Raw genomic sequence first — 13,428 nt, 5'->3', positions numbered from 1 at the left:
ATAAGAAAAGTTTCTCTTATTTCATATTATAAATTGATATAAAATAAGACACACATTTAGGTTGAATAATATTTTAGTACTATCACCAAATCAATTTCTTCTTAATGACTGATGTTAATTTTAAATGTTGGTTTCACAAAAATTTAAAATTCATTTTTCAATCATTTAAGTTATTGAATTATATTAGTTTTTGTTATACAAGAAGAAAAAAAGGATTTTATTTGTGCGAGAATATTATTATCAATTTAAATGTTTTATTTAGATTTTGTATAACTGGATTACATGGAATTACATACTTATGCTTCAATATAAATAATAAAATTAAAAAAAAAATGAAAACCAAAAACAAATGCAAGCATTTATTAATATTTTATAAATCTCGTAACGTTAGCGATATTCTTGCTTCAAATTATGTCTTTCTTCCCTTTGAACTCCTATTTTGGGGATATTTCCACAGGTGAATAAAGAGATGATCAGTCATTCTGTCAATGCAGAGTAAAACTGGGGGTAGGAAATTTTTGCTACTTGTTTCCCTACTTCGGGCGTTTGCGGTATTCTGGGCATGTTGTGGTTTGGAGGGCTCGGTATTTAAAGAGTTAACGGAAGATAGGGAAAGTGAGAAACAAAAATTAAAAGAAGATGGGAAACGTAAGCAACAAAAATTAAAAGAAGATAGGGAACGCGAGGATAAAATGAAGAGGACAAAAGAGCAGGAACGAGAATTAAGAGAAGGTAGGAAACGGGAGTTGCATAGAAGGATACGTGAACTGGAATGGTTAAAACGAGAACGGGAATATGATCATGAGTGGATAAGATGTACTATACTATGGATTGAGCGGTTAACAGAAATTTTAATGAGGGACCAGGATGAGGAAAGTAAAACCCAGGATTTTAAACCCTTTGTCAATTTAAATGAATCGGTGGGATGTTTAGGCGCCGTGGAATCAGCGGAGAGGCCGGAGTCCCGAAAATTTGATTCTGGATTTGAAGGAAAGGAGGTGAATGTGAAGGGTGTGGTTAGACGATTTCCTGAATGGAGTGGTCCAAATGTTAATAGAAAGAGTAAGTTACCGCGTGAATCGCTAAGAAAAAATAGTACTAGCTCAGGAGAATGATCTCCGAAATGTTATAACTGTGGAGAGGAAGGACACTTAAAGAGGGGGTGTCCGAAAATTAATAGATTTAGGTTAGATCAGAAGAAAGATTAGGCTAAGCAAGATTCCGTGGAACGCGTTAGTCACGAAAAGAGGGTGAAGAAAGACGAATAGAATTTGCATAGAATCGAGGTGGTTGAGGAGAAGTCTTGTTTCTCAAAAATAATATACAGTGTTCCTAAATTAAGCGTATCAAGACCATCTGTAGATCCTGAAGAAAATTTTGAGATGGCGAGATGGATCTTTTTAAGTTCAGAGATAGGCCCTGCTGTAGAGGAAAAGTTCAGTAATGTTCCTAGTAACTGTGGGATAGGGGAAGGAATTGTAAACCCTAGTGGAAAAATCCCGGTAATGGTCAAAAGTGAAAACGAGGCGACAGTGATAAGGTCAAGGGATTTTAAAATATTAGAGGAGCAGGCTTTTGAAAATGCAGGGGATTAACGGAGGGGAAAAGAGCGGGAGAAAAAGATGATCGGTGTTGAGGGAAAAGAACAAGAAGGGAACAAGGGGATTGAGGCTAACGACACTGACCTTGATTGCGAGAATTCGGACAGGAGAGAAGTGCGAATCTCTCCGTGGGGTCTCGAGGTGTTGGAGAGAAAGTCAAGTGGGGGTGAGGACAAAGATCCACCATGTATTTTAATGAATCCCGAGCGTGGAGAGAAAGTAGGGGGTCAAGATAAGAAATCACCCTTTTCTCAAGACCAAAGACTTAAAAAGGAGCAGGTGCAAGGTTCGGAATTTGAAGGAATGTTTGAGGAAGTGAGGGAGGATTTTAAAGGCAGAGAAGTTTGTGGTCAGCGAGGGTTTAAAGTGAAGGTTAAAAGTCCAATTAACGCGTTGAAGAGGGTGGATTTATCCTGTGAGAAAAGAAAGGGAGATAGAGAAGGCGCGATTGAACCTAAACTTCCGGGGGTTGCGAGGGGTGTAAAATTGTTTAGGTATCATAAGAAGGATTCATACACAGCTGCGAAGTCGAATACTCCCGATATCAGAATTAAAACCCGTAAGGTGCATAGGAAAATAAGAATTCGTTTTCTGAGAGGGGGTTCTGAAAGGAAAAATAGAACAAAGGAGTTAGCTAGCCACTTAAGAAATCATAGAGGGAGTACTAGGGAAAGTGATTTGTTCGAGGGGATTAGGTCGATGCACTTGAAAGAGTTGACGTTTGGGCAGTTTGGACGTTTAATTTTGTGTGCTAATTACTATTATTTTTTTTGGAAGGGATGTTGGAGATGACTTTAAAGATTTTATTTTTATGGAATGTGATAAAGAGATTTTGGCATGGATATTTTACTTTTGGCCTGATAAAAGTGATTTTAATGTTTTGATTGTAAAAATGTTAGATGCTTTTATGCTATGTTTTGATTTTGTATTTATCAGTTTGTTAAGTGTCCTAAGTGCAATTTTATGTTTAATAAGGTATAATGCGCCCAATCTCTTTTGCGCACGGAAATATGTGCGTGTTATTGTTTTTTGGTGCAGGGATGGGCTTCATTGTTTTTAGGTTTCACTTGTACGACCAGGGAAGAAGGTCGAACTAGATGAAACCGGGGGGGGGGGAGGATCCTGATTCCTCTCCCATGCATTTGATTGACCCCTGACCTGAGGGTCAGAGGGTAAGGGACACGGGAAATGTCGTCCCCCTACATTGGGGGTGGTGCGAAGGACTTTTTCTTGTGAGAAAGAGGATTTTTAGATCAGTATTAGTTTGAACGTAGAAGAGTTGAGTATTAGCTAGACTAGGAGAGCGAAGGTATGAACTGGAAGGGAGCAGGAGAGCTCCGGACTTTAATGCCATGTAGATTATGTATATACTCATAATTTACTTTTTACTCATAATTAATCCAGAGATGACGAAATAAATGCTTATACGTGAAATAATCCTTTGTCATCCTTATTGAGGATTTCATTAAAACGAACCGAAAGAGAAATGTCTCACACAGTTCTTTTTAATAAAAGCACACTTTTTTGACAGCCACACATAAACTAAACAAAACTAAAATCTCCGTAACGGGTGAGTAATATCCTTGCGAAAAAAATGGAAAAACCCGCAATGGGTTTAAACCATAATTTCAAAAACAAAAATTATTCTCAGCAAAAATCAACAACTCTCTGATGTTCCATAAAATGTCTCGTGCTTTTATTTATAATTTATCTTACTAAAAAAAATTTTATTAATGCTTATCTTAACCAGAATTTTCTTAGATATTTTTAAACTTTGTAACTCCTCTATCCCTAGAACTTATCTAGAAAAAAACATAGGAAAAGTTATTTATGAACTCATTTGCGTACATACTTCTTTAAAACTCTAGGTTGAAACTAATGCATTGTGTTGCAATCAAAACTTTCTACCTTTAAAACTAAATTTTCTAATTGTCAAATTAAATGCATATTTTAACATACAATTTTTGCATTAGTAGTGATGAGCAATATTTAACTTTAAAGCATGAAGTTACTAAATTATTTTTAGACAATTGCAGTAGACATTAGTAAACAATTCACTCATGACTCAATTTAAATATCAAACTAAAATATTCGAAATAAAATAAGAACGTAAACAAATACTATAATTTAACTTCACATAAAATAAATACAAAGAAATATAACTATTTACATGGATACAACAATATCTAAGGACTGAAGGTTATTCGAATTTTTTTTATTAAAATGCTTAGTTTTGTTTGCCATTTTTAAACCAAGCAAAATACTTAACACTTTTCAACTTCACGTAATTAAGTCCAAACTTAATCTTATTAATATTTGTATAATTAACTTACAAAAAAATAATATAATTTACGAACACTAGTACTTTTCAATCGAACTATCACAGCCGTTTCAATTTAATCATAATTGTTTTAAACCCTTTTTCAAATTAAATTTTGGTTGCTCAAACTTTTGTTATAAACTAATCTCTTTACGAGTTCCTCACGATATATTTTTCAAAGTAAATCATACAATGAATAAGAAAATAAGACTAAACTGTGCTACCATCAGTAAAAAAAAACAATATTTGCATGAAACTTCTCATCAAGTAACTTTTCTCTAATTCAAATTAAGATTTCAAAGATGTCCTACTAAGACCATCTGCATGTTTGTTCTTAATGCAAGCTCTATGCACAATTTGAAAATTAAGCGGTTGTAGTGCTAAAGCCCAGCGCATAAATCTGGCATTTGAACTAGCATTTGTTTTAAGCCAGGGTAGCGAGTGATGATCAGTCTGAATCGTAAACTTTTGTCTGTCCAGATAGTATCCAGATTTTGTTAATACCACATCCACATCATTTATTAATACCACACAAATCTTGTGTTAATACCACATCCACACCATTTTCCGAACCGTCTGAGTGTAAGATAAATTCTTTATCATAGTTGGGAGGGAAGAGTATAGGTTAGCTTGATAATGCTTGTTTTTGTGTCTTAAAGGCTTCTTCGCAATTGTTAGTCTAGGCAATTTCTCCCTTTTTTGTTATACCTTTGAAAATGTCTGTTTACGGTGTATCTAAAACAGAGAACATTGGTTCATATCGACTGTAATAGCCTGCTAGTCCCAAAAATGCCCTAATCTCAGTTTTGATCTTAGGTAGAGGTAATTCGGCTACTGCTCGTATATCAAAATACATGCTAAATAAAGCATTAATTTTACTTACCCAAACAAATGATAAACTTGATATGAGAATAAAAATAACAAATTTCATTTTGTATGTTATCTAGTTGAAGCTTTTCAGGGTAGCTAATGTTTTTACTCTGAGGCCTCCCTTTTATATAATTTTGTAAGATTGAATATGAAATCTCTGTAATCCTTTAGTACCTCTATGGACATGCTGATCGAATAAGATATAAATCTAGTAATTTTTATATTAAATGGTTGTTGCCTAATTAATTACTCTTCAACTTCATTAAAAAAGATGATTGTATAATATTTTATCATATTCAATCAAATTAAAATCTAAAACAATCAATACTTCCCTACTTAGTTTTCGTGATTCCGCAGAAATGAAATTATATTTTATCTCGTAGACATAAAGTAAAACGTGATTATTCCGCTCATTTAAATAAATTAGTGTGATATAGCATTCTCAACCTACGCTCTATGAAATCTTTGATTGGAAATGAAATTACTCGTAATGTTAGAGTCTTGAAATTTTACAATAAATAAGCATGTTAAACAAAGTTCTATCGTTATTAAAACTGCCAAAGAGGTGATCTTATTTTTTAAAATTCATTTGTTGGTCTTTTTTTCATTTAATCAAGTTTTATTATTTTAATAAATTTATATTTCATGAGGGTAAAAAATACAATTCATAGAAACAGTAAGAAATATTATAATTGTACATATTTTGTGACAATCTTTTAAATAAATTTATACAACTTAAATATTATTAAATCGTAGAAACGAAATTATCATTACAATACAGAGTAATTCCAGATTTCTTTGATTCGTACTTACGCGTAAGAATGGGAGGCGTATTATTTGGTTTTAGATCAATAAATATTAATTACATTTAATTAATGTTTCAATAATTAAAAATTACCTTTTTTCTATTAATATATTAATATTTTCAAGAATATTTAAACATATTAGTTGTATGAAAACAATTTCTACCTGAAGACTAATGCTGATGGAAACTTTGTAATTTACGTGATATTTCCGTTAATTTTGAAAATCTAATACATCAACAAAGTTTTCCAAAAAATAAACTTGTTTTTGAGAAAATGGTATGGTGATAAAGAAATGTGCATTATACTTATTATTAAGAAATATAGTTTACGGGATATTTCTGTTAATTTATTAAACCATTTGAAATTACATTCTCTTAAATGGTGTAAAATAATGAAAAATAATGTATACCTTGCGATTTATAATTTCCTTGTCTCTTACTAAAAAAAAAATGAAAAGGTAAGTAAAAATGATAAAGTTAGTTTCGATTGAATTATCTTTGAATAAATGAACTTCATAATTCTGTGTTATATTTCAAAAATGTTTTAATTCGCTTAAAATATTCTCAAGATATGGTGAAATACGTAAAAAGTAAAATTAGCATTAAGTGGTCTAAACTTTCCACTACTCGTTTTACCAAACTATAGGGACCATATTTCCCATATATTTTAGAGATTAAATGTGGAATTCGTTGAAAGAAGGTCTGTTTTATCAAAAAAAGTAAGCTTTCGTGTCTGGTTATAGCTTAAAGTATCATCTGCTCTAATTAATTAGTTAACACCAAAATGTTTTACAAACTTGTAAGGAAAAATAACTCTGAAGGTTTTAGAATGATTGATATTGTTACCAAGAATTTAAAGAGCATCACCACGATAAAAATAGAACAAAGTAACGTATCATACCCGTTTTTAAGTGGCTGACGCTACATAGTTTGAAACAAAGAATCATGCTTTAAAACATAAAGCTAGCTACCACTGGAATTTTATTTTCCATAAAGGCATAAAAAGTGGGAAGCCTTGTATCTATCTCAAATATCTAAATGGAAAAAGTGGTAAAATATAACAATTAATAGCAATAATACATATGTCAATTAATAAGTTCTATAACTGAAATAAAAACTGAAGCATGTACTATATAGCTAAATTAATGGATAAACGGTTATAATTAATTTAAGGGGAAAAGTTAAAAATCTCCATACTCTAATTGAAGCCAATGATTATTTAATTTCGGTAAAAAATACTAATAGAAGTAAAAGTATGAGCTATGTGTTAAAAAATTAATAGTTCAATTAATAGTGCAAATCAATTAACTTAATAGCAATAGTTCAAAATTAATAGTGCAATGGTTTTCATTCGTTTTCAAGAAGTGCAAAAAATTGTCATGCTCTACAGACTTCGAAAATGCTTAATTAATCTTGATAATAGATCTTAATTGAAATTAAATATAAACTATCTTCCGAAAAGCTTAGCTTATGGATAAAAGATACTAATTCTTTCAGGAGGAATATGAAAAATCGCCATACTATTATTGATTTCTTAAATCGCGATACAAATATAGATCATTAAAAATGCTTCATAAATTAATTTGGTTGTTGGCACTTTAATTTGCATGGCATTTGGTGCAATTTTTACCAATACCAAATATACTAATGTAGTCAAAATTAATATATTTGGTACCTATTAAAACTGCATTAATACTGGGCAGTTTTAATGCAGATAATGTAGAAAGATGTGTATTATTGTTTTTCAACAGCGATAAAAACAAAAGAAAATCGGTTAATTTTGGTAAGTTTTAACCATCATGAGTTGGTCATGAGCAATATCATTATTTCAAAAGTTACTGTGTTCAGTTAGTCCTTATTTTGATGGAAAGAACTACTAAAAAATTGTTTCACCTCATCTGATACTGTAAAGCCATCGACAAAAAAAATAATAATAAAGATAAAGTAATTGGAATTGTCTTAGTTTTATTTATTTTGTTGGCATATGCCTATTAGTTTTGTACATTACTTCGAAGTGTTTTTCAGTTTCAATTTATAGATGGTTTATTTTCTTTTTCCCCCTTTGAAATCGCATACAAACTTTATATTAACTACAGTATACTCTCTATAGAATAAAGTTGAAAGGACGCTAAGAAAATTCGATCTAAATTTGTTCTAAAAAATAGAAGAATGCATTTTAAAATAGTACTCTAAAAAATAAAGCCTGAAAACATTAGAATAACTTCTCATAATTATGTATGCAATGATTGTTGACTATAAGTCTAAATACAGCAAATGATAATTTTATTTTTAAAAGTAAGACAAAAATAAATAAGCATTGAACTGAAAATAATTGACTTACAATATGCTTCAAAAAATATTCGGCATAACATGGTTTTGAAAAACAAAACTTCGACGTGGGAATTAAAAATAACATTATGTAAATATGTAATGCCATACAAAGATTTAAAACTAATAGGCATATAACTAATAGGCATATGCCAACAAAATAAATAAAACTAAGACAATTCCAATTACTTTATCTTTATTATTATTTTTTTTGTCGATGGCTTTACAGTATCAGATGAGGTGAAAAGATTTTTTAGTAGTTCTTTCCATCAAAATAAGGACTAACTGAACACAGTAACTTTAGAAATAATGATATTGCTCATGACCAACTCATGATGGTTAAAACTTACCAAAATTAACCGATTTTCTTTTGTTTTTATCGCTGTTGAAAAACAATAATACACATCTTTCTACATTATCTGCATTAAAACTGCCCAGTATTAATGCAGTTTTAATTGATACCAATTATATTAATTTTGACTACATTAGTATATTTGGTATTGGTAAAAATTGCACCAAATGCCATGCAAATTAAAGTGCTAATAACCAAATTAATTTATGAAGCAATTTTATGATCTATATTTGTATCTCAATTTAAGCAATCAATAATAGTATGGTGATTTTTCATATTCCTCCTGAAAGAATTAGTATCTTTTATACATAAGTTTATCTTTCCGGAAGATAGTTTATATTTAATTTCAATTAAGATCTATTATCAAGATTAATTAAGCATTTTCGGAGTCTTTACAGCATGACAATTTTTTACACTTCTAGAAAACGAATGAAAACCATTGCACTATTAATTTTGAACTATTGCTATTGAGTTAATTGATTTGCACTATTAATTGAACTATTAAGTTTTAGCACATAGCTCATATTTTTACTTCAATTAGTATTTTTTACCGAAATTAAATAATCATTGGCTTTAATTAGAGTATGGAGATTTTTAACTTTTTCCCCTAAATTAATTATAACCGTTTATCCATTAATTTAGCTATATAGTACATGCTTCAGTTTTTATTTCAATTATAGAACTTATTAATTGATATATTTATTATTGCTATTAATTGGTATATTTCACCACTTTTTCCATTTAGATATTTGAGATAGATACAAGGCTTCCCACTTTCTATACCTTTATGGAAAATAAAATTCCAGTGGTAGCTAGCTTTATGTTTTAAAGCATGATTCTTTGTTTCAAACTATGTAGAGTAAACCACTCAAAAATGAGTATGATACATTACTTTGTTCTATTTTTATGGTGGTGAGGCTTTTAAATTTTTGGTAACATTATCAATCATTCTAAAACCTTCAGAATTATTTTTCCTTACAAGTTTGTAAAACATTTTGGTGGTAACTAATTAATTATGACAGATGATACTTTAAGTTATAACCAGACATGAAAGCGTACGTTCTAAACGTAAAATAGACCTTCTTTCAACGAATTCCACATATAATCTCCAAAATATATGGGAAATATGGTCCCAATAGTTTAGTAAAGCGAGCAGTGCTAAGTTTAGACCTCTTAATGCTAATTTCACTTTTTACGTATTTCACCATATCTTGAGAATATTTTAAGCGATTTCAAACAATTTTTGAAATATAACACAGAATTATAAAGTTCATTTATTCAAAGATAATTCAATCGAAACTAACTTTATCATATTTACTTACCTTTTCATATTTTTCTTTTTAGTAAGAGACAAAAAATTCTAAACCGCAAGGTATACACTATTTTTCATTATTTTAGACCACTTAAGAGAATGTAATTTCAAATAGTTTATTAAATTAACAGAAATATCCCGTAAACTATATTTCTTAATAATAAATATAATGCACAATTCTTTATCACCATACCACTTTCTTAAAAAAAAGCTTATTTTTGGAAAACTTTGTTGATGTTTTCGATTTTCAAAATTAACAGAAATATCACGTAAATTTAGAAGTTTCCATCAGCATTAGTCTTTAGGTTGAAATTGTTTTTCTACAATTAATATTAACATCTTTAAATAATCTTAAAAATATTAATATGTTAATATAAAAAAGATAATTTTTAATTATGGAAACATGAAGTAAATGTAATTAATATTTATTGATTTAAAACCAAATAATGCGCCTCCCTTTCTTAAACGTAAGAAAACTCATCTTAAGACACTCCTTAAATGAAATGAAACAGTTGAATTTATGAATGTTCTAATTTTAGAATGTTCTCTTACACTACTTGGTGCAATGTATTCAATATATGATATTCGGTAACACTAAAAGTTCCACAATATTTGATGTTCGGTAACACTAAAATTTCTAAGTATAGTACAATTCGATGCACATAAGAGTAAGTAAAGTTATTTTTACGATATTATATAAAGAATCAATTATCTTGGACGCTTATACATCAATTCTTAAAATAAAATCAATTTCTAAAATCGAATATGAACTAAACTTAACGGAACAGAAACGGATAGAAATGATATCGAATAAAATTTAAGACAACAGCAAACATACGCCAACTCATATTTCAATTGTTAAAAATTTCTTGATGCATCGAAAGTGCCCCTTAATTAGCGTTTCCAGAATCAAAAAATATATGACGTATGGTGCGAATGCGCATAAATTTGATAATAAACATTTTCTATTACGAATGTTTAGTTAAATTTCACCCGAAAAAATGCATATGATAGCTCGATTTAGGTAATTTGTAATTTGTTCCTTCATACATTTTTTTTAGCTTTCCAATGTCAGATTTAAAGAGATATTAGACTAGTTCATACAACGCAGTATTTAAAAAAAAATTCGCAAATAATCTTGCAAGGGCTGTTTAGTTGGTGATATGTACAGACTTGTTTCGACAAAAATTACAAAAAATTATTAAATTTTCCCCAAAAAGTACACTTTCTGCTTCAAATTGAACCCATTATTAATTGTAAACTTTTTCCATTTAACACTGAACGCAACTGTTCATAATTTAATTAAAAAATTAAATGTGTTTTTTCTTTCGTTTTTTAACTTTCTCGTAATAAAAAGCATGACGGAGCAAAATACTAAAGTATTATTAGAGTATTAATAGTACTTACCTGAGCAAATAATAAACTTGATATGAGTATAAAAATAAGAAACTTCATTTTGTACACTCTAAAAACTGTACCTCTTAAATAAAAGGCACAAGCTAAATGTACCCTTTATTTTCTCGCGTTAGAGGCACATAAATAATGTGACTTTAAAAATGAGAGGCACCACAAGAAATTAAAGGCACCAAAGCAAACGTGAGTCAATGCTCGGTACGAAAGGGTTTTACCGGTTCCTTGTGCCTCTCAAATGGGCTTCCCTTCTTTTTCTTCGGTACGATGTAACGGAGAAGAAGCGCATGCGCACGTCAATGAAATATTTTATGACAAAATACAAATAATAAAAGCAGACGATAAAATTAGAACACCAGAAAGTTGTTGATTTTTTAGAATTAGTTTTGTGTGGAATTTGAGTTTTCATATTACCCGTTACGGGTTTATCTAGTTTGTTTTATGATATTTTATCTATCCCGTTACGGCTGAGTTTTCATATATCCCTCTACGGGCACTTTTTCAGTTTCCTTTATAAGATTTAACTATCCCGTTACGGGTACTTTATATTTGTTATTGTATTTGTTGTGGTGTGAAATAAATGTTTCTATTTTAATATAGCTTGATACGCTACAGCTATGTATTTAATTGGTGGCAGCGTTGGGATCCGTTCCAGAAATGTTTTATTAAGTTTTTGAAAGAATTGGTGAAAAATATTATTGTTATTATGGATTTCCTACTTAAGAAAAAATTAGTGAATGAGATGTTTAAAATTGATGCCAAGAAGTGTGGAATTCGACGGTACTTCGAACTCTTTGAACAGAAAGCGAAGAGATTTAGTGTGAATTTCGATTCGATTCGTGTGCTTTGCAGCTTATTCCTGCTGAAAGGTCAGAAATTTATGATGGTAATTATTATTACTTTAAAGAAAATCTCATTGCCAATTTCCAGTATGATTCACAAGATGTTCCGTGTAATAAAGATCGCCAGAAAGAACATTTTAATGAGAAATGGAATTCGCCAAGTATTGTGAAGAAATTTAGATCTGAAAGTGAATGTCTCTATTGTAGTGAAATAGGACATTTTAAGAAATACTGTAGACATCGAAATTTGGATTACAGAAAAGAGAAATACGATAGAGGTTTGAAGTTTATTAATCCTCATTCCGACTATAATCCAATTGTTGTAATTAAGTGGAAGCACGAAAGTAATTCTTATTTTAATAATATTTATAAAACAAATGCATGTTTAATGATTGGGACAAAAATGCAGAATTTCACGTTTTTTAAAATACAATTAAAAAAAAAAATTATAAAACAAGCTTTCCAAAAAAATTGCAGAAGGCTTTTCATATATTCTGAGCTCAAATAAAATCATCTATTAAATAATATTAAGTACAGTTAGTTCGAAAAAAATTGAAAGCTAATGTTCCCAAAATGGGAATGATGGCGCCTAACGGGTTAATATGCTTCGCCAATATCTAGATTTTAAAAAAATTCATATCAATGGAAAGAAATCTTTCATTTTACACTTGTTAAGTCATTTGATTAAACATATTTCATGTTATAAAATATCCAAGTTGTCAAAATCTACATCTATCATTTTAAAATATTCTATGTAATTCTATTTTGCCTCTGAAATCAGAGGTTCATGGTGCCTTTCATTTTTAAAGGCACGTTGTGCCCTTAAAATTCAGAGGCACAAACGATCCAAATGTGCCTCTGAAATCAGAGGTACGTTGTGCCTTTCATATTTAAAGGTACGTTGTGCCCTTAAAATTCAGAGGCACAAACGATCCAAATGTGCCTCTGAAATCAGAGGTACAGTTTTTAGAGTGTATGGTATCTAGTTGAACCTTTTCACGGTAGCTAATGTTTTAGTCAGCGACCTCCTCTTCATATATTTTTGTTCGATTAAATATGTAATCTGTGTAATTCTGTAGTACCACTGTGAACGATACAACGAATAAGGAAAATATTCAATTTAGATAAAAATTTCAGATCAAACAATATACTCACGTATTTAATTTTTCAATCTTAGAAATCGTGATCTAAAGTTTACAGGATAAAATAAATTTCTTGTTATGGTAACTACTGGAAACAAATCTCATTTTTTGCATTCTTAGTCAAAACTAATTATTGATAAAATTGCATATAGATCAGATAGAAGAAAATAAGTGGAATATTTTATATTGCAAAAATTCATTATACAAATTCATTGAGACATCATAAAGTCAAACTTGATTGTATACTTCTGCACACAGGGTTGCTCTTGGTAAAATGCTGTAATATGTCAACTCTAATGATTCAAAAGATGCTGTCAAGATAACATTTCGAACTATTTCATCTGGTTTCTTCCTAGCAATTCCTAGATTGTAACCTTCTGTATACAGTCTTGCTAATTTCAATCTGCTACGGCTGGAAACAAATCACCTTTGCATTCTTACTCACT

The 13,428-nt window shown here is 30.1% G+C and overlaps 1 protein-coding gene across 2 annotated transcripts in view; it reads right to left on the bottom strand.

Annotated features, from left to right (window-relative positions):
- The window catches only part of LOC107443434 (uncharacterized), a 34,841-nt gene that overhangs the window by 11,132 nt on the left and 10,281 nt on the right, over nt 1–13,428 (bottom strand). The window contains exon 1 of one of the 2 annotated variants that reach the window (XM_087152289.1): nt 4,805–4,971. The exons of the other annotated variant lie outside the window; for it this stretch is intronic. Coding sequence (XP_087008415.1) covers nt 4,805–4,852 — 48 coding nt within the window. The 5' untranslated portion in view covers nt 4,853–4,971. Of the gene's footprint in view, nt 1–4,804; nt 4,972–13,428 lie in introns of those variants that run through there. 2 annotated transcript variants of the gene reach the window in all.

This window comes from Parasteatoda tepidariorum, chromosome 9 (genome assembly GCF_982258835.1).
Source record: "Parasteatoda tepidariorum strain Cologne lab strain chromosome 9, Ptep-v5.0, whole genome shotgun sequence".
Lineage (NCBI taxonomy): Eukaryota > Metazoa > Arthropoda > Arachnida > Araneae > Theridiidae > Parasteatoda > Parasteatoda tepidariorum.
Note: the sequence above shows the minus strand (reverse complement) of the source record. Positions and strands in the feature narration are given on the sequence as shown.